At 41.8% G+C, this 21,566-nt stretch overlaps 1 protein-coding gene across 1 annotated transcript; it reads left to right on the top strand.

Moving 5' to 3' along the window:
• The first annotated feature begins 640 nt into the window (after positions 1–640).
• Positions 641–16,965, top strand: LOC120017393 (gamma-aminobutyric acid receptor subunit pi-like). The gene is made up of 9 exons (XM_038960143.1): positions 641–651; positions 1,645–1,757; positions 3,426–3,493; positions 3,651–3,868; positions 7,334–7,416; positions 11,506–11,643; positions 11,985–12,137; positions 16,082–16,272; positions 16,597–16,965. Exons 1-9 carry the CDS (start codon positions 641–643, stop codon positions 16,963–16,965), a joined length of 1,344 nt encoding a protein of 447 aa, XP_038816071.1.
• The last annotated feature ends 4,601 nt before the right edge of the window (positions 16,966–21,566 follow it).

Genomic DNA, 21,566 nt, shown 5'->3' with positions numbered 1-21,566 from the left:
CCCATCTCCTCCCCTTCGTTTACACTGACTGAAGTGGATTTTTAACAAGTGACATCAATAAGGGATCATAGCTTTCACCTTTGATTCACCTGGTCAGTCTATGTCATGTTTTGTACACTCAGTGTATATGCTACTGCTGCTTCAATGGACTCATCCCTGACACTGGTGGCAGTGTTTTGATGTGAGCTCCTATAGATGCCAAGCTCACCTACACTGGGGTGTGCGTGTGTGTGTGTGTGTGTGTGTGTGTGTGTGTGTGTGTGTGTGTGTGTGTGTGTGTGTGTGTGTGTGTGTGTGTGTGTGTGTGTGTGTGTGTAGGTATGGGTCATTCGAGGTGACCCAGTTTCATAATGAAGGGCCCTGTCACAAACATGGCTTTCCTTTCCAGGGCTGGAGTGAAGCCTGCCTGTCATACACATTCCTGGAAGGGTTTCATCAATACTTTGCTCACGGAATCCTGTAAACGATTTTGACATGGTCAGCTAGAACAAGTCTCGGGTGTTATGAGTGAATATGAATTATGTGCTCCTGTCTTGCCAATTTTTGTAAAAGTCACTCTTAAAGTCATTCTTCTTTAAAGACTGTCCTGAATGCATTTGAGTTCATCTGGAATCATGACGTGTCTTTGCATTGTTAGAATATGGCTGACAAGTCAGTCTGAGAACTAAAGCACACTTAAAAAATTCACTTACAAGAGGCTTTTAAAGCTAGTTAAGATCCCTTTTAACATATAAACAGTCCAGTTTTCTCAGATAGTGTCAAACGCTACTGCCATTACAAGTCACTGTTTTTCTGTATGCATTCATCAAGTTTTATGTGAACCTCTGAAACTGTGGCAGTGTTGAAAAGTCTACAAATGGACTTTAAATTCAACACAGCAACGAATGCTCTCTGGACTCATGAGTAAAAGCCTTCAACCTTGCTTGAACAGATAATTAACTCTAGTGACTGAGAATGAGTGGCTGTTGACTGTGAGCACAATTAGGGCACATACATCCCTGCTAGCGCATGGAGATGAATGTACTGTATCTGCCTACTACACTTGGCCTCATCGGCTTTGCTTCAATGTTCCTTACATCGCTAACTAAGCTCCAGGGCTTCATCAATTTGCGAGCATATTTAGATTCCAGATTGTTATGCACAAACGGACAGCACCACCACGGGGGAATGTATTCTACAGTGTTCTTCTCCCCTCAATCCCTGGTGAAATAATAATCTCCCTACAACGCCACATGCCTTTAAGGAGAACAATCAGTGGAACTGCATATGGAAGCTGATCTGAGCTCAGGAGATGAGCAGAGTCAAGCGTGTAGAGGAAGAGGGGGGAGATGAAGATCGCTGATGATGGAATGTGTCAAGTATTCTGACCCAGTTGGGATCGGAGTAAACCAATTATGAAAAATTAGTTTTGTTCTTTTCTCCCTTTTCATTCCAAATTGTTCGGAGGCCTTTTAGTCTGGTGCTTCTCTTACCACAGCTTAAGTTATTCAGAAAGTACCGTTGAGCTCAACTGGCAAAGCACAGAGATAGGATAGTCAGGCTGAATACCAGGAACCATTTGATATCCACTGAGGATAAATGCACTGAGGGGAAGGACACTAAATTATTGAATTTGTTCTTTTGCCGTTCTTTTCTTCTCCTCAGGATGTTAGAGAACTCGCTGCTCAGCGCTGAAGTGAAAGAGGGAGAGATTCTGCCTCCCACCATTCAGAAGCTGATGAAAGGATACAACAAGTACCTCAGGCCTTTTTTTGACAGTAAGGGAAATTGCACACATCCCTGGAAAATGAGATGAGGCTCAAAGGAGCTGTTTGTGTATGTGTGTGTGTGTGTGTCTGCTTGCGTGCGTCAGTCTGTTTTTTTTGTCTGTGTGATTGTGTGGCTTACCATATTCCCATATTAATTTCAATATTACCATATTTTGGCTAAGCATAAATCTCCCTGAGCTTTTACCTGGCAGATGGAAGCAATCTCATTCCCAATGCATTGCACAGTATGTGAATGACGAACATTCGCTTTTACTAAACACTAATAAATACATGATACAAAACACATTAACACAGATGGTCATTTGATTCATAGGGCTAGGCTATTAATATCAAGAGTAAGCAGCTGACAAAGTATGTTATGCATACTCAGTGTGACTTCCTAATATGGAATCCGTTCATACAGTGTAACCTCGAGACAGTGACATAAAGGTATTGTAGCCTTTGATCCTCCACACAGTGGTTGTAGTTCACACAAATCCCTTGTCAGTTTCATTTTGCTGCTTCAGAGAATCCCTCTAAACGTGCCTAATGTTTGATTAGTGATTGCTGAGACTGAACTGAATCAGAGCAAATGTAATTAGCAGAGATGAGTGCACTCCTGATTGCCATGAACCCCACACGAGGTCAGCTTCCTGGAAAGCATGGAAATACAAACACACATTCTCTCTCTCTCTCTCTCTCTCTCTCTCTCTCTCTCTCTCTCTCTCTCTCTCTCTCTCTCTCTCTCTCTCTCTCTCTCTCTCTCTCTCTCTCTCTCTCTCTCTCTCTCTCTCTCTCTCTCTCTCTCTCTCTCTCTCTCTCTCTCTCTCTCTCTCTCTCTCTCTCTCTCTCTCTCTCTCTCTCTCTCTCTCTCTCTCTCTCTCTCTCTCTCTCTCTCTCTCTCTCTCTCTCTCTCTCTCTCTCTCTCTCTCTCTCTCTCTCTCTCTCTCTCTCTCTCTCTCTCTCTCTCTCTCTCTCTCTCTCTCTCTCTCTCTCTACAGAGTCCTCAGTGTAGGTGAGCTTGGTATGCACGCAAGTATTTATTTATTTGGATTCCAATTAGCTGTTACAATCACACCCACTTCTCTTCCTGGGGTCCAGACTTACCCCCATGCGTGCATACATACATACATACATACAGGGTTACACATGCACAAAGGTTAGGCGACCGTGTTTTTTGGCAAGAAAAAGCAGAAATACTACAGTGTTATACAGTACAAGAATGAGAGTGGGTAAGTGAAAGAACGAGAGGGAACGAGAGAGGGGGAAAAGAGGAACATTCATATATGTGTGGGGCTGCATGTGACACTCTTGCTGTTGCCACTGATGTCAAGTATTCAGCAATACGTTTCTTAATTAAACATGCTTCTTTTTTGTCTTGAGGCATTTTGAATAACACTACTTTCATTTAACTGCTTTTATGATTCCTCACGGTGTTCTGAATCCTCTCTTTCTCTTTCATGCCTTGTTCAGTTTCCCTTGTTCTCTCTTTCTCTCTTTCTGTCCCTCCCTCTCTGTGTTGAGTACAATTCAGTATACTTCATTGACACGGAAAGTAAAGCGAGGACATTCTCTCTCTCTCTCTCTCTCTCTCTCTCTATTCTCTTTCTGTCTGTTATTCCTCTCTCTCCTTCCCCTCTCACCCTTTCTCTGTGTGTCTATCTCTCATCTCTGCAGATGGGCCAGTGACTGTGGGCATGAGTTTGGACATTGCCAGCATTGACACCATATCAGAGATCAACATGGTGAGACAACTTCCTGTGTCATATGACACATTGTGATAATAAAATACATATTACATTCCAGTATGTTTATGATGTTACATAATCAGTGTTTAGAATTGAAGCTGTAATGTTTTTGCAGTACAACTGCACTATGGTGACCTTTGGAATTGAACTTTAGGACTACACGGCCACTATCTTCCTGCGTCAGCGCTGGACAGACGAGCGCCTGGTGTTTGAGGGTAACAAGAGCCTGAGTCTGGACGGCAGGCTGGTGGAGCTGCTCTGGGTACCAGACACCTTCATCGTAGACTCCAAAAAGTCCTTCCTCCATGACATCACTGTGGAGAACAGGCTGATCAGGATCTTCCCCAATGGAACGGTGCTCTACGCCCTGAGGTGGGAGAAACACACACACACACACACATGGATCCAACAATGCAAAGTCCTTGAACTATTGGAATTAGACAAGTCCCCTTTTCATTTATTCAACGTTTACCAGGCAGGTCAATTAAGAACAAATTTTAAATAAACTAAGATTTGTTTACACTGGGATGCGTTCAGAGCGTACAATGTACAACATTGAATTCAACGGAAACGGCACTGTACTGAACAATCAGTTGAAAAACGTTGTGATTATGGTGGTCCAGATGGCAGATACATTCAGCAGTTTTGTGATTTCAGGTGGTCAAACCCATATTGATCAGGCCACACCATACCAACCAAGCAGGAGCAAATGTACCTCAAATGAAATGTGTTGTTCAGTACAAACCGTCACGCAACAAGGCAAACGTTGAAGCGAACTGAACGCACCCCAGATGGGGTGGTGCTGAACGAACAGCATGTCTCTGCTTCTGCTTATTGGCACACCTTGAATTTTCTATAGGAGTATAGGTGCTGTCTGTGGTGCTGACTTGTTTAGGCTGGTATGGTGGTGCTGAACGGACAGTAGTCCAAGGCTTCTGTTAATTGATTCACAACCCCCATCAATGATACACTGCATTGTTCTGTATCATGTGAGTGAGCACATACAGTACCAGTCCAAAGTTTGGACACACCTACTAATTCAATGGTTTTTCTTCACTTTACTATTTTCTACATTGTACAAAATATATTTTAGATTCTTCAAGGTAGCCACCCTTTGCCTTGATGACAGATTTGCACAGTCTTGGCATTCTTTCAACCAACTTCACCTGGAATGCTTTTCCAACAGTCTTGAAGGAGTTCCCACATATGCTGAGCACATGTTGGATGCTTTTCCTTTACTCTGCGGTCCAACTCATCCCAAACCATCTCAATTGGGTTGAGGTCGGGTGATTGTGGAGGCCAGATCATCTAATGCAGCACTCCATCACTCTCCTTCTTAGTAAACTAGCACTTACACAGGCTGGAGGTGTGTTTTGGGTTCTTGTCCTATTGAAAAACAAATGATAGTCCCACTAAGCCCAAACCAGATGGGATGGCATATCGCTGAAGAATGCTGTGGTAGCCATGCTGGTTAAGTCTGCCTTGAATTCTAAATAAGTCAGAGACAGGTCACCAGCAAAGCACCCCCACACCATTACACCTCCTCCATGCTTCACGGTGGAAACCACACATGCAGAGATCATCTGTTCACCTACTCTGCGTCTCACAAAGACACGGCAGTTGGAACCAAAAATCTCACATTTGGACTCTCTCTCGCTCTCTCTCTACCAGTCTAATGGGGCGGTAGGTAGCCTAGTCATTAGAGCGTTGGGACAGTAACCGAAAGGTTTCTAGATCGAATCCCCAAGCTGCCAAGGTGAAGAATCTAGCGTTCTGCCCCTGAACAAGACAGTTAACCCACTGTTCCTAGGCTGTCATTGTAAATAAAAATGTGTTCTAAAATGACTTGCCAGGTTAAATAAAAAATGAATGTCCATTGCTCATGTTTCTTGGCCCAAGGAAGTCTCTTCTTCTTATTGGTGTCCTTTAGTAGTGGTTTCTTTGCAACAATTTGACCATGAAGGCCTGATTCACGCAGTCTCCTCTGAACAGTTGATGTTGAGATGTGTCTGTTACTTGAACTCTGTGAAGGATTTATTTGGTCTGCAATCTGAGGTACAGTTAACTCTAATGAACTAATCCTCTGCAGCAGAGGTCATTCTGGGTCTTCCTTTCCTGTGGCGGCACTCATGAGAGCCAGCTTCTTCATAGCGCTTGATGGTTTTTGCAACTGCACTTGAAGAAACTTTGAAAGTTCTTGAAATTTTCCAGATTGACTGACCTTCATGTCTTAAAAGTAATGATGGACTGTCATTTCTCTTTGCTTATTTGAGCTGTTCTTGCCATAGTATGGACTTTGTCTTTTACCAAATAGGGATATCTGTATACAACTCCTACCTTGTCACAACACAACACAACTGATTGGCTCGAACGCAAAAGAAATTCCACAAATGAACATTTAACAAGGCACACCTGTTAATTGAAACGCATTCCAGGTGACTACCTCATGAAGCTGGTTGAGAGAATGACAAGAGTATGCAAAGCTGTCATCAAGGCAAAGGGTTGGTACTTTGAAGAATCAAAAATTTGTTTAACACTTTTTTGGTTACTACATGATTCCATGTGTTATTTCATAGTTTTGATGTCTTCACTGCTATTCTCAATGTAGAAAATAGTAACATTTAGAAAAACCCTTGAATGAGTAGGTGTGTCCAAACTTTTTACTGGCACAGTATGTGTATGGTTAATTTCATGCCAACCTATCTATACGTGTGAGCTTTACTTTTGCTTGTATTTGTACAGTGTGCATGGCATATGCGTGTGACTGCATGTGTTTTTGCAACATCAAAGATCCACCACCATATTTTACAGTAAGTATGGGGTTGTTTTCTGCTTATGCATTGTCATTTCGATGCCAAACCACTGGTGCGCGTGACCTAAAGAGCACTATTTTCATGCCAGCTGACCAAAGCACCAGTTCCAATCCATGTCCCAATGACATTGAGCGAACTCCAGGAGTTTACATTTGTTGGATGACATGAAAATAGAGCTCTTTGGCGTCGAAATGAACCCCATTGAAGGAATGGTCTAACACCCCTCCCAATGTGTTCTCCAACTCATAGAACGTTTTAGAAAATGACTCAGTGCCGTTATCCATGCAAGGTGAAGAATTGAAATGTATTGAAAACAGGGCATCAATAATTTTGACCCCTACCTATTGGAGAAAAAAACATATACAAGTATTACTTATTATTATTTCTCTGAACAGTTGTTTTAGTATAAATAATATAATTTCCCCATTTATTTAACCATATATGTAGCTCAGTATTTGAATGATTTATTTTAGTCATTTTTGCTCATCTTTATCAAGGGTGTCAATCATTTCGGACCCCACTGTATGTGATCGTATCTCAATGTAATCAAGGCATGAAATTATTGTTATATTTAAAAACAATCTCTTTTTGAGCTTAATTGTGGTCAATTTGCAGGCGTCCCGACCATCCACTCCGACAAAAACCGGCCCGCGGCTGAATCTAGTTGCCTACCCCTGGTAGAATTTTCCATATATGGATGCATACTGCCCGGGGACATGGGTCTGTCAGAGAGAGGAGCTGTGTGCAGAGGTTGAAGTGCCAGGGAAGACAGAGGGCACGATAAGGAGGGCAGGAGGAGTGCAAGGAAGGGGTGATAGAGAGTGAAAGAGGGTTCTATAGGGAAAGGGTTAAATGAGATATCATAAAACGAAGCTTAGGATTGAGGAGAGGCCAGGGACAGAAACAGTTGTAGTAGTGATTTCAGAGGTAGGCCAGAAGGAATACATGGGTAAACAATGAGGTGGTTCGGCGAGGGGGAAAGAAACCTTTGAGGTTGACGACTGTTTCTCTCTCATCTCTCCAGGATCACCACCACTGTGGCCTGCAACATGGACCTGACCAAGTACCCCATGGACAAGCAGACCTGCACTCTGCAACTGGAGAGCTGTAAGAATGTATTCATCTTCTAAAGTGCTTTTCATTACAGAAAGAATCTCAAAGCACTTGAAAAAGCAAAACCAATAAAAACATTTTTTTTTTAAACAGCTACATGACAGTGTAGGTCTGGACTACGATTTTCAGCCAAGAGTTGAACGTTTTGAGTGTTTGAAGCCTCCATCAGACTGAGCAACAGTCAAGAGGGAACCACATGGCTTGAGCAGAGGGAATATATGGTCAACACAGTCCCCATTCAAGGTGTCTCACTGGTGCCTCGCCGTCCCCGCATTCTGACTGCGACTTCTCTGTAGCCGTTGACTCTCTCTGGTCTTTTAAAACGAGATTACGTTTTTGAGCTCTCCACACACTCAGGATAACGATGAAAGCCAGCTTACTACATAACTTTAGAGGAAATTTCCTGAGCAATGAAATCATCACTGCCAGCGTGGAGTGTAGAAACAACAAAAAATAGACTGGTGTATTAGAATCAAATCAAAACACACTAGCTAGCTAGTAATGCTACCAAGCTAGCTAGTTGGCTAGCTAGGGTTGTTTCATTCGGTTCGAATACACCAGCCTATTTTTTGTTGTTTATTATTTTAAGAAGCTGATTTGCCATGAATTCACGGGCAGGAAACAAATAGACTTCAAACAGAAAAACACTTCAAAATTAATAAATAGTAAGAAAATGTACAGAGCTCTCTGCCTAAGCTGCTACTAGGGTGCCTTGGCAACTTTAGTACTAAGGAAAGGAGCTGTTGGGTTTGATGGTTTTGTACAAAACAGAGAGGGAGAGAGAGAGTGTGTGTGTGTTTGTGTGTGAAAAAGAGAAAGCGAGCAGGGGTGTGTACTTGTGTAGGTGTACTTTCCCCATTTATTGTATTATATATATATATATATATAAGGCAAAACTGGGTCATACCCAAAGCTGCCTGTAACTCATGGAAACAGGGACAGTGTCTGCCCCCGTCGGCCCAGCTTCTTATCCTTAGCTGGCCCCAAAACCTTCTTCACGTTAGTCACCAGCCCTCACCAGCCATCCACATATTGGGATCACGCCTGTCTTGTCTCTGATACAGCCTCAGCTCTAGCTGTAGCTCTGTGTTACATAAGCTCAAAACCGCAGGGAGCTAGCAAGGGAGGAACGCAAAGGGTTTAGAGCAGAAGTCTCTCTTTTTCCCTTCATTTCTCTCTTCCTCGCTATCTCTCTCTTTCTCTCTCTCTCCCACTCTCTCTCCCTCCCTCTTCCTCGCTCGCCTCCACACTCTTTAATGACAGCAAGTCGTGCTAAGCTATAGCCAAATCGCTGCCAAAGCAACACTTCGAACGTCATGTCAACAACAAACTCAACCAGAGGGAGCTCCTCTCCCACTCATCCCCCTCAATACATGTCGAGGTAAGTCAAGGATTTTCCTCTTTACATTACTGTCAGGTTAAACGTATACTGTGCATCCCAGACTCCCACAGCCTTCCTTCAGCAGCACACTGAAAAGAGCCAGACTGTGAGGTTTCATTATTTTTAATGTGCTGCCAAAAATTGAACATTGCTCCCCGCTCCTCCTCGCTCCCCAGCTCACACTTTACTTCCAACAAGTTTAAAGACAAGACAAGCACCAGGTGCAGATAGATATGGCGGTGACATATTTTAGTGGCTACTGACAGCGGAAAAGGCCCGGAGTCGGAAGACATTCACAGCCATGTTTGATTGCTGCTTAATGATGAGACCACGCTCACCACAGTGGAGGATACTTTAGCGAGATTTGGTTTTGAAGATTTTAAGTCTCTCTGCAGCCATTTTTAAGATGCTCTCATCTCAGTGTCTCAGTGAGCAGGATATTTTAAAAGGCAAAAGCTTTCATCTCTCCAGGCTGCAGTGCAGTGCAGTACACTTTTCAGGCTTCAGAGCACCTTAAGACAGCCCCTAATTTCCTAATGTAACCCTTCCTCAATAACTTATGACTCCCTGGATTTTCACACATGTTGTGTCTCTCGGGAGATGGTGAGAGCCATAAGATAATGAGTGTTTAATGTAATGAAGTAACAGGAAATGGGGATTCTGTGTGTCCCAGTTTAATGGAGATTTCTTCTCCTCCAGTTACAGCCGTGTCATAGGGCTTCTTATTCTACATCTCCCTCTGCAGGTCAATTACTAAACTACATCTCATAATGAATCTCTAAAGGCAAGGTTGACGTGGGAATAGAAAACGTGTATTTCGGAGCAGACCTGGGTTCAAATGTTTGCTTTAGCCCATCTGAAGTGCCAGGTGCTTTGAACTTTTGAGACTTTTCTGTTTCGGATCTGTAGCCATATTATCAGGAAGAAATGTTGATCCTATATAGCTTGTGGCTTTATTCCTTATAAATGTAGGTCAATTAAAGTAAACAGCTTATTCTAAAACGTGTCAGCGATAAATACTTGAAGGGAATTAATTTGCCCTCCTGAACCTTCTTTCAAGATTTCAGTATACATTGAGTAAGCACTTTACAACAAATGTTTATGTGCACTGTTATAAAGTGCCACTGTGAGCTCTTCTAAATCCTACGTAAGATGGACAGTAGGATTATGCAGTGGTGCAAAGTCCTACTTAAGTAGTTTTTGGAGGTATCTGTACTTTACTACTTATCCTTTTGACAACTTTTACTTTTACTTCACTACATTCCTAAAGAAAATAATAAATGTTAAAAAAAAATAATAAATGTCCATAAATGTTCCCTGACACCCAAAAGTACTCATTACATCTTGACAGGAAAATTGTCCAATTCACACACTTATCAAGAGAACATCCCTGGTCATCCCTAATGCCTCTGATCTGGCGCAATAACTAGACACAAATGCTTTGTTTGTAAATCATGTCTGAGTGTTGGAGTGTGCCCCTGGCTATCCGTCAATAAAAAAAAATATATATATATTGTGCCGTCGGGTTTGCTTAATATAAGGAATTTTAAATGGTTTATACTTTTACTTTTGATACTATAAGGGCACAAGGCGAGACACAGATGTAGACACGGGAGGCAGATGGTTTGAGTCTTGATATTTATTAAACAATCCAAAAGGGGTAGGCAAGGGAATGGTCATGGACAGGCAAAAGGTCAAAACCAGCTCAGAGTCCAGGAGGTACAGAATGGCAGGCAGGCTCGAGGTCAGGGCAGGCAGAATGGTCAGGGCAGGCAGAATGGTCAGGCAGGCAGAATGATCAGGCAGGCAGAATGGTCAGGCAGGCGGGTACGGAGTCCAGAAAACAGGCAAGGGTCAAAAACCGGGAGGACTAGCAAAAGAGAATAGAAGCAGGACGGTACGGGAAAACCGCTGGTTGACTTGAAAGGCATACAAGACAAACTGGCACAGAGAGACAGGAAACACAGGGATATAGACACCAGGGAAATAAGCGACACCTGGAGGGGGTGGAGACAAACACAAGAAACAGGTGAAACATATCATACCTGACAGATACTTAAGTACATTTTAGACTTTTACTCAAGTAGTATTTTACTGGGTAACTTTCACTTGAGTCATTTTCTATTAAGGTATCTTTACTTTTACTCAAGTATGACAATTGAGTACTTTTTCCACCACTGGGATTATGTAAGGTCCTGATATATATAAGACGTGAAATATGTATGAATCACCTGCTGCCGCGTTAGGCAGGAAGGAAACTGTTAAAGCAGTGATGTCCTCAATGCCGTTCTTTCCTTCTGGCCTTCTTTTTTCCCCTTCTTTTGCCCTGCATTTGCATTAGCATTTCCTATTCAGTCTTACTCTCACAGTTCTTCACAATGAGCAATGGAGGGCTGTTGCTGTACGTTACTTATTTAATAAACCATATTTAATAAAAAGTCGTTTGAATAAAACATTAACATTGTAAAGCTTGCTTGTGGCTGTCGCACACTTACAGCTCAGTGACCAGCTAACCTTTATTCATTATTTTATGGATGGTAGTTTGTATTTTAGATGCATAAGTAGAACATTGGTATGTGTGATAAAGTGCTACTTCAAAACACTTAGTGCAATAGACCCCCATCACCTATCTTGTTGTCTTTGACTTGACATCATCTTTCTTCTCTTCTTCTCTCTCTCTCTCTCTCCCTCTCTCTACACAGGGGGCTACAACATCAATGATGTGATGTTCTACTGGACCAGAGGGAATGAGTCGGTCAGTGGTTTGGATACGCTGCGCCTGGCTCAGTACACAGTAGAGGACCACTACACCTCTGCGTCTGAGGCCATCTATGAAACAGGTTCAACTTTCAAGTCCTACCTCTAACATTATCCTTTCAGACATATAGTACCGTTTGGCTACTGTTTAGTTTAAGTCTCTTGTGACAGATGAAACATTAGCGTGCGTGACACATTTAGTTAGGGGTGCCTAAAATGATATTTAGCAGCATGAAGCTTTTGGCAATTATGGGCATGACAAGCAACTCAACATAAATTATAATCTACCTATAAATGTTAGCCAGGTTCATCTTTTAAATTGATGGTTGGTAGTAAATTGAAACCTTCAGGAACCTTTGGGTTCTACTTGCACACTTGTTCTCATGTCTCTGTGCTGTCATCTCGCTCTGTCTCTCTCTCACAGGCCACTACCCCAAGCTGATCTTCCACTTTGAGCTGAAGAGAAGCATCCTGTACTTCATCCTGGAGACGTACGTTCCCTCCAGCCTGCTGGTGGTCCTCTCCTGGGTCTCTTTCTGGATCAGCCAGTCTTCCGTCCCCGCAAGGATCTGTATCGGTAAACCACTGCTCCTCAAACCAGGAAGCACACCCACCAAGCAGATGCATTACCTTAACCATTCGGAGTTCATTCCTAACCTTAAGAATTCGGAGTTAATGCCTTAACTTAAACTTGGAACGATACAGAGAAGTAACAAAACACTTGAAACAATTTTGAAATTTGACGTTTGACAAACATGGAAGAATGTCTAAATCTGACGTGAGACTATGAGAGCTTGTTGTTTTGAACCTAAAATACACTACAAGTAAAAAATGTCCTGTAAAAAAAAATATCCAGGAAAGTTATCTTGCAAAAGGGTGATCAAATTGAGATCCTTCATCTGTAGAATGCAGGCAGTTAGAGAAAACAGACTGTTCCACAAGTGACTCATACTCCTGTTCGCTTACCTTCACATAACTGTAATATTACTTATACATCTAGCCTGATGTACATTGAAAAATATAGAGTCGCAACATGTAGTGTTGGTCCCATGTTTCATGAGCTAAAATAAAAAATCCCAGATATTTTCCATATACACAAAAAATGTATTTCTCTCAAATTTTGTGCACAAATTTGTTTACATCCCTCTTAGTGAGCATTTTTCCTTTGCCAAGATAATCCATCTACCTGACAGGTGGGGCATATCAAGAAGCTGATTAAACAGCATGATCATAACACAGGTCCAATTGTGCTGGGGACAATAAAAGGCCACTCTAAAGTGTGCAGTTTTGTCAAACAACACAATGCCACAGATGTTTTGAGGGAGCATGCAATTAGCTTGCTGACTGCAGGAATGTCCACCATAGCTGTTGCCAGATAATTGAATGTTAATTTCTCTACCATAAGCCACCTCCAAGTTTGTTTTAGAGAATTTGGCAGTATGTCCAACCTCCCTCACAACCGCAGACCACATGTAACCACGCCAGCCCAGCACCCACCACGCCAGCCCAGGACCCACACATCCGGCTTCTTCACCTGCGGGATCGTCTGAGACCAGCCATCCGGACAGCTGATGAATCTATGGGTTTGGAAAACCGAGAAAGTTCTGCACAAACTGTTAGAAACCATCTCAGGGAAGCTCATCTACGTGCTCGTCGTCTTCACCAGGGTCTTGACCTGACTGCAGTTCGGCATCGTAACCAAATTCAGTGGGCAAATGCTCACTTTCGATGGCCCCACTGGCACGCTAGAGAAGTGTGCTCTTCACGGATGAATCTGTTTCATATGTACCAGGCAGATGGTAGACAGCGTGTATGGCATTGTGTGGGCGAGCGGTTTGCTGATGTCAACAATGTGAACAGAGTGCCCCATGGTGGCAGTGGGGTTATGGTATGGGCAGGCATAAGCTACGGACAACGAACACAATTGCATTTTATCGATGGAAATTTGAATGCACAGAGATACCGTGACGAGATCCTGAGGCCCATTGTCATGCCATTCATCCGCCGCCACCACCTCATGTTTCAGCATGATAACGCACGGCCCCATGTTGCACGGATCTGTGCACAATACCTGGAAGCTGAAAATGTCCCAGTTCTTCCATGGCCTGCATACTCACCAGACATGTCCCCCATTGAGCTTTTTTGGGATGCTCTGGATCAACATGTACGACAGCGCGTTCCCGTTCCCGCCAATATCCAGCAACTTAGCACAGCCATTGAAGTGGAGTGGGACAGCATTCCATAGTCCACAATCAAAAGCAAAATCAACTAAATGTGAATGATATTTGTGAGGAAAACGATGGTCGCACCGGATGATGATTCATTTTCTGATCCACGCTCCTACTTTTTTTTAACCTCTAACACCTCCCAAACCCGGATCCGGGATCCCCCCCATCACAAAAGCTGACTAGCATAGCCTAGCCTAAAGTTACAGGGATATCATAAAATAAAATGTTCATGAAATCACAAGTCCAAGACACCAAATGAAAGATACAGATCTTGTGATTCAAGCCATCATCTCTGATTTTTAAAATGTTTTACAGGGAAGACACAATATGTAAATCTATTAGCTAACCACGTTAGCAAAAGACAACACTTTTCTTACTCCACCATTTTCTTACTGCATCAGTAGCTATCACAAATTCGACCAAATAAAGATATAAATAGCCACTAACCAAGAAACAACCTCATCAGATGACAGTCTGATAACATATTTATTGTATAGCATAGGTTTTGTTAGAAAAATGTGCATATTTCAGGTATAAATCATAGTTTACAATTGCAGCCCCCATCACAACTCTCCCCAAAGCGACTAGAATAACTACAGAGACCATCGTGTATTAGCTAATTACTCATCATAAAACATTTCTTAAAAATACACAGCGTACAGCAGATGAAAGACACAGATCTTGTGAATATAGCCAATATTTCAGATTTTCTAAGTGTTTTACAGCGAAAACACAATATAGCGTTATCTTAGCTTACTACAATAGTCAGTCACACAGCAGCATTGATTCAAGGCAAAAATAGCAATAACGTTATAAACCACCAAACGCTATTAATTTTTTCACTAACCTTCTCAGAATTCTTCAGATGACAGTCCTGTAACATCATATTACACAATTCATATAGAGTTGGTTCGAAAATGTGCATATTTAGCCGCACAATTCGTGGTTACACAACGTGATTTGTGGGCAAAAAATCAAGCAATCTGTCCTGCGCCATCTTGGAAAGGCACCTATTCTTATCGAAAGCTATTCATAAACTTGACTAAAAAAATACAGGTTGGACAGCAATTGAAAGACAAATTAGTTCTTAATGCAATCGCTGAGTTAGATTTTTAAAATTAACGTTAATAGACATACAGTGTGCGTTACAGCCAGACTAGTGCCGCAATAATGGCGGACAAATACGTTTACATTTTTCCACATAAATACGGAATAACATCATAAATAGCTCTTACTTTTGGACGAGCTTCCATCAGAATCTTGGCGAAGTGGTCCTTTGTCCAAAAGAATTGTTGCTTGGTTGTAAAACGTCGTGTTCAACTTCGGAAATAGCAGCTAACAAGTAGCTATGAGGCCACAGCATGCCCAAATCTTCAAACTCAATACTAAGGAAATTCCGAAAATAGCAATATACTCGCATAAACTGATATAACTCGGTTTAAAATAACTTCGTTATGATGTTTCTAACACCTATATCGAATTAAATTACAGACGGATATATCTAAGGTCGATAACTGAGCGTTTCAAAACGCCATCCTGAGGTCTTGCTTTGCGTAATGGCGAGCGTTGAAAAGAGGGGACACCTCGCTCCTTGGCCTTTTATAACCTCTGAGTACTACGTAGAAAGTCCATTCCACTTCTCATTGGTTACTGACATCCAGGGGAAGGCGGGTGCAGTTCATGTCGACCCATAGGATACAAACAGAGCTTTAAACTGATCTGAGAGCAGAGCCTAGTTTTCAGACCTTCGCAGTTCCTGTCATGGATTCGCTGTAGAAAGAGTTCTGTTTCACCCACAGACATAATTCGAACGGTTTTAGAAACTAGAGAGTGTTTTCTATCCAATAGTAAGAATAATATGCATATTGTACGAGCAAGAATTGAGTACGAGGCCGTTTAAATTGGGTACGCTTTTGTGCTATGTCGAAATGGCACCCCCCTAGTGGCAAGAAGTTTTAAGGTACTGTATCTGTGACCAACAGATGCATGTCTGTATTCCCAGTCATGTGAAATCCATAGATTAGAGCCACATTTATTTATTTCAATTGACTGATTTTCCTTACAAACTGTAACTCAGTAAAATCTTTGAAATTGCTGCATGTTGCGTTTATATTTTTGTTCAATGTATTAATGTCGGGTAAGTCAACTCAAGCTGAATTCTACATGTGTGGAGTGACTACAGATGTAGTCCGTCATTAAGCCCTTAGGGTTGTGTTGTTATATGTGAATTGAAATGAAAAACTCCAGGACACTGGACATCTTGATGATCTCAAACATTTAATGAATCATCCAGGAGTGACCACGGTTCTGACCATGACCACGTTAATGATGGGTGCCAGGACGTCCCTGCCCAACGCCAACTGTTTCATCAAGGCCATCGACGTGTACCTGGGCATCTGCTTCAGCTTCATCTTCGGAGCCCTGATCGAGTACGCCGTGGCCCACTTCTGCACCCTTAACCATCCCGACGCCAATATTGTCATGGTGAGGCCTTCGGCGTTGTTAATGTCAGTCGTGTGGTTATTATTTTCATGTTCATCATCATTAGCATTGCCATAATTTACATGATCTCTATCTCATTGTCATCATCAGCATTATTATTATCGTCATCGTTGTCGTCATCCTCATCACCATCATCATCAGAATCATCATCTTCATCACCTTTGCCATGTTTCGTCTGCTCGTACTGTATGGATGTAAGTATCTCCACCATTTAGTTTATTTCAGATGAGAGCATCAGTTGATTGGGGCTACTCTACAATCCTCTTCTCACTGTCACTCTCGCTCTCTCTCCCTCCCCTCCTCCAGTACGGTCACCAGATGGGAGGCTTTGACGAGGAGATGAACGGCATGGTCACCACCATCGCCGCTGAAAACAACAGGGCCAAGAGGCGTAAGGAGAAAGCTGCTGCAGATGAGGTGGCCTTAGCGCCCACAGCTGACCTGGAACTTTGCCCCTCCAGCCCCACTGGCAGTGAGCCCAAGCCTGAGGCCCCTGAGGAGCCCCCCAACCGCTGCCTCATTGTCCTGGTCTTCCTACGCAAGGTCCTGCGCAAAGCTGCAAACTGTTGCCATGTGGAGAATCCCCACTTAATAGACAATTACTCCAGGATGACCTTCCCCCTTTCCTTTGTGTTCGTCAACCTCCTCTATTGGACATACTACCTGTACTTGTAATCACAGGGGTGTGGGAGTGTGTTTGCATATGTTTCTGTCTGTGATTCATTTATGTGTTTTTTTTCTCAAACAATGCACATTTTTACATTCATGTCATGAGTGAGGCATAGTGTACAGTCAACATCCTTAGGAGAATAAAATGTCCATGCCACATTTATTATACCTTATTTGGCTCATTACAGCTTTCATAATTGATTGATTTCCATGTTGTTATTTTATTCTCACCTGCTGATGGTCATAGACGACCTACAGATGTAGGACCTTAATATGAGCCAGTGTTCTACAGCAGGAAAATTATCCTGCAGCAACATGAAATGTGAATTATATGGACTATAATTAATAACTTTTTTTGTAGGGGTTGATACATTTTTCATTACGGCAAATCAAGTGTGACATTTTAAAGTACAAATGTCAAACTTTAGAAGCCTTTTTAAACCTTGAATACTCTCTCTCTCTCTCTAACTCTCTCTCAAAACAATTTCAATTTAAGTTGCTTTACTGGCATGAGAAACATTATGTTTACATTGCCAAAGAAAGTGAAATAGATAATAAACAAAAGTGAAATAAACATACAAAAATTACCAGTAAACATTACACAAAAGTTCCAAAAGAATACAGACATTTCACTCTCCCTCTCTTTTTTTCTCTCTCTCATCCACTCTCTTTCTTTCTCACCCTCCCCTCCCTACCTTTTCCTCTCTCACTTTATTGCCATTATAAATCCAGTAACCGTGGCTCTCTCCACCACATTATGGAAATTGACTCTCAAAGGCACCTATACACCATTTTATTTAATTTGTCATCATACTATTCTGTTTCCAGTATGTTTTACAAGGGACACAACTGCCAGCACCTTAACTGGAGTAATGCCGGAATAATGCAATAGAATGGTGTGGATATACAGCACCTAGTGGACACGCGAGTAACAGTAATATATGCAGTATTGTTTCATTGGAGCTGGTAGATAGTATTTTCCACTGTGCTTTGTGATACATGCCGTCTTAATCGTAAAGCTAGTACCTTGTATTAGATGTTTTAGGACATTTTAAATAGAGGTGAAACCGCTACTGTATTTTAAAAGGATGTCATCATCAATCATCGGTTCATCATCCAGGAAGCTTTGCATGTTGAACTAACATGCAAAGCTCCCTCCCTCAATCTTTTGTCAATGTCCTTGTTCTCTGTTGTGTGTGATGATGAATGTCATATATTCCCGATAATGTTTTCACATATAAGTAATAACCAAAGGACCAAAGATTTCAATTTGATTTGTAATCCTTCGTGGTTCCCTTTTGACTTTGTTGCGTACATTTTGAAATGATTCATTCTTAGTTCCCATTGCTGCGTGAAAAATCCTCCATCGAAGGTAATAGCATGCTATATCAGCATGCAAAAGGAACACCGCAACATTCCATAGTCCTGTGCAGACAGACACAGTCTCACAATCTATGCATGTTTGTTTATATCCTAAATAGTAAGTGCATTTTTCTGTTACAATGCTTTCACCCATTTCCGTAAAGCCATTGACAAGCAGGTTGTCCAGAGCATAGAATAACAACATATTGATTTGTTTTATGATTATGATATTGATCACAGTAATGCATTCTCTTAATTAATGTACATAATGGAAGTTTATATTTGAAATAATTCACCAGAATGCAACATTAACATTTGTGTTAATCTCATTTTCGCCATAAGGGTTTTCTTCTAGCCTTTCTCTTTTTCTAAAATGCAATCCAATGCATTTGCTCTGCCAAACATGGTCTTGTTCAGTGTAATAGAATGAAATATCAAATATCTTTGAAAATGAGCTAACTACTGATGAAAATAGAAAAAAAAATGATTTCGGTTTTGTTTTGCACGGTTACCAATGATAACTTTATTTTGCTTTCTGTTTCTTTGCTTGTTTTGGGTTTTCATTGGGTTGTTTGCTAGACTAGGGAAGATAAGTATTGATTGTAATGCAATACAAACGGAGGTTATCTAAAAAATAATATAATAGAGAACTGCCCTCAATTATACTATCACTGGGGACCAAACTTAGCTGTTACTTACATTGAATGTACACTAATATTGAACTTACTACAGATTTGATACAAAATGCTTCTCTATGTTGCTAGAGCAACTTTATAAGAACAGTTTGATCTTCTCTTAGAATTTGGTCTATGGTAAAGAAGAAAAATGTGCAATGAACTAATATATATCTAGATCAGTGCTAAATCAATGCGGTCAAGTTACAGTGTATGTTACATGGTCATTGTGTTTGGGTTCCCCTGATATCCCCTACGCTACTGTAGCCAGAGCCAAAATGGAGCAAAAATAATCCACTAAATCAAACCACTAAGGAAATATTCCCTTTGTTTCACGAGAATCCCACAAATTCCCATTTCCAATTTCCCTTTACTGCCGATTCGCAACAAATGTGTTTGCTATTTAATAATGTTGTCAAGTGAGCCCCTCTTTTTGGACTCCAGACTCAATGTATCCTCTCCCAAGACGTAACTACATAATTAGTGATCTGTTTTGTTGCAGTGAATGGACACAGTATTGGATAAATATCCGCAATGGCAGGACACATGATACACAGGACACAAGTCCAGGTACTGCAAGGCCAAGCAACCAACCTGACCAATGAGAGTGTACTATACTACATTCCCTCCCCTACCCACTTGCCTCTGACAGACTGATTGGCCAACGTTGGAGAAGCCTATTTTCCTAAGATTTTCAAGGTGATGTTGTGTTATTGACATCAACGTTCTTGGGACATCTTCCTGTAAAATGTTTTCATACTGTAACATTTGAATGTAGACATTTTGTTCGCTGAAATTGTTGTAAATAGATAGTTTTACTTTGCATGTTTATTTGATGTTTCAATATTGATTAATGTAATAAAATTAAACTGCCTAAAATTGTGCAAGAGTTTTTAATCAAAATATTTTTGGGAAGTACTGTATTGGGAATATACAGCTCTAGTTAGCATGTTAATGAATTTTCTCCAGAAAGTAAACTTTCAAGAGCACAGGAGGATTTTCCTCTCAGTGTTTAGAAGACAAAGCTGTTTGGGCAGAGGAATAAATACAAAGTGAATAACATTAGAATTAAGATTAGGGTGGAACAACAATAACCAGTAAAAAATAACATGGCTATTTACAGGGAGTACACGTTCCAAGTGAAAGTGCAGGGGTACGAGGTAATTGAGGCAGCTACTGTATGTACAGTCGTGGCCAAAAGTTTTGAGAATGACACAAATATAAATTTTCACAAAGTCTGCTGCCTCAGTTTGTATGATGGCAATTTGCATATACTCCAGAATGTTATGAAGAGTGATCAGATGAATTGCAATTAATTGCAAAGTCCCTCTTTGCCATGCAAAGAATCCCCCAAAAACATTTCCACTGCATTTCAGCCCTGCCACAAAAGGACCAGCTGACATCATGCCAGTGATTCTCTCGTTAACACAGGTGTGAGTGTTGACAAGGACAAGGCTGGAGATCACTCTGTCATGCTGATTGAGTTCGAATATCAGACTGGAAGCTTCAAAAGGAGGGTGGTGCTTGGAATCATTGTCCTTCCTCTGTCAGTCATGGTTACCTGCAAGGAAACACGTGCCGTCATCATTGCTTTGCACAAAAAGGGCTTCACAGGCAAGGATATTGCTGCCAGTAAGATTGCACCTAAATCAATAATTCATTGGATCATGAAGAACTTCAAGGAGAGCCGTTCAATTGTTGTGAAGAAGGCTTCAGGGCGCCCAAGAAAGTCCAGCAAGCGCCAGGACTGTCTCCTAAAGTTGATTCAGCTGCGGGATCAGGGCACCACCAGTACAGAGCTTGCTCAGGAATGGCAGCAGGCAGGTGTGAGTGCATCTGCACGCACCGTGAGACGAAGACTTTTGGAGGATGGCCTGGTGTAAAGAAGGGCAGCAAAAAAGCCACTTGTCTCCAGGAAAAACATCAGGGACAGACTGATATTCTGCAAAAGGTACAGGGATTGGACTGCTGAGGACTGGGGTAAAGTTATTTTCTCTGATGAATCCCCTTTCCGATTGTTTGGGGCATCCGGAAAAAAGCTTGTCCGGAGAAGACAAGGTGAGCGCTACCATCAGTCCTGTGTCATGCCAACAGTAAAGCATCCTGAGACCATTCATGTGTGGGGTTACTTCTCAGCCAAGGGAGTGGGCGCACTCACAATTTTGCCTAAGAACACAGCCATGAATAAAGAATGGTACCAACACATCCTCCGACAGCAACTTCTCCCAACTATCCAGGAACAGTTTGGTTGACGAACAATGCCTTTCCCAGCATGATGGAGCATCTTGCCATAAGGCAAAAGTGATAACTAAGTGGCTCGGGGAACAAAACATCGATATTTTGGGTCCATGGCCAGGAAACCCCGCCGACATTAATCCCATTGAGAATTTGTGGTCAATCCTCAGAGGCGGGTGGACAAACAAAAACCCACCAATTCTGACAAACTCCCAGCATTGATTATGCAAGAATGGGCTGCCATCGGTCAGGATGTGGCCCAGAAGTTAATTGACAGCATGCCAGGGCGAATTGCAGAGGTCTTGAAAAAGAATGGTCAACACTGCAAATATTGAC

Source organism: Salvelinus namaycush, chromosome 22, assembly GCF_016432855.1.
Source record: "Salvelinus namaycush isolate Seneca chromosome 22, SaNama_1.0, whole genome shotgun sequence".
NCBI lineage: Eukaryota > Metazoa > Chordata > Actinopteri > Salmoniformes > Salmonidae > Salvelinus > Salvelinus namaycush.
Note: the sequence above shows the minus strand (reverse complement) of the source record. Positions and strands in the feature narration are given on the sequence as shown.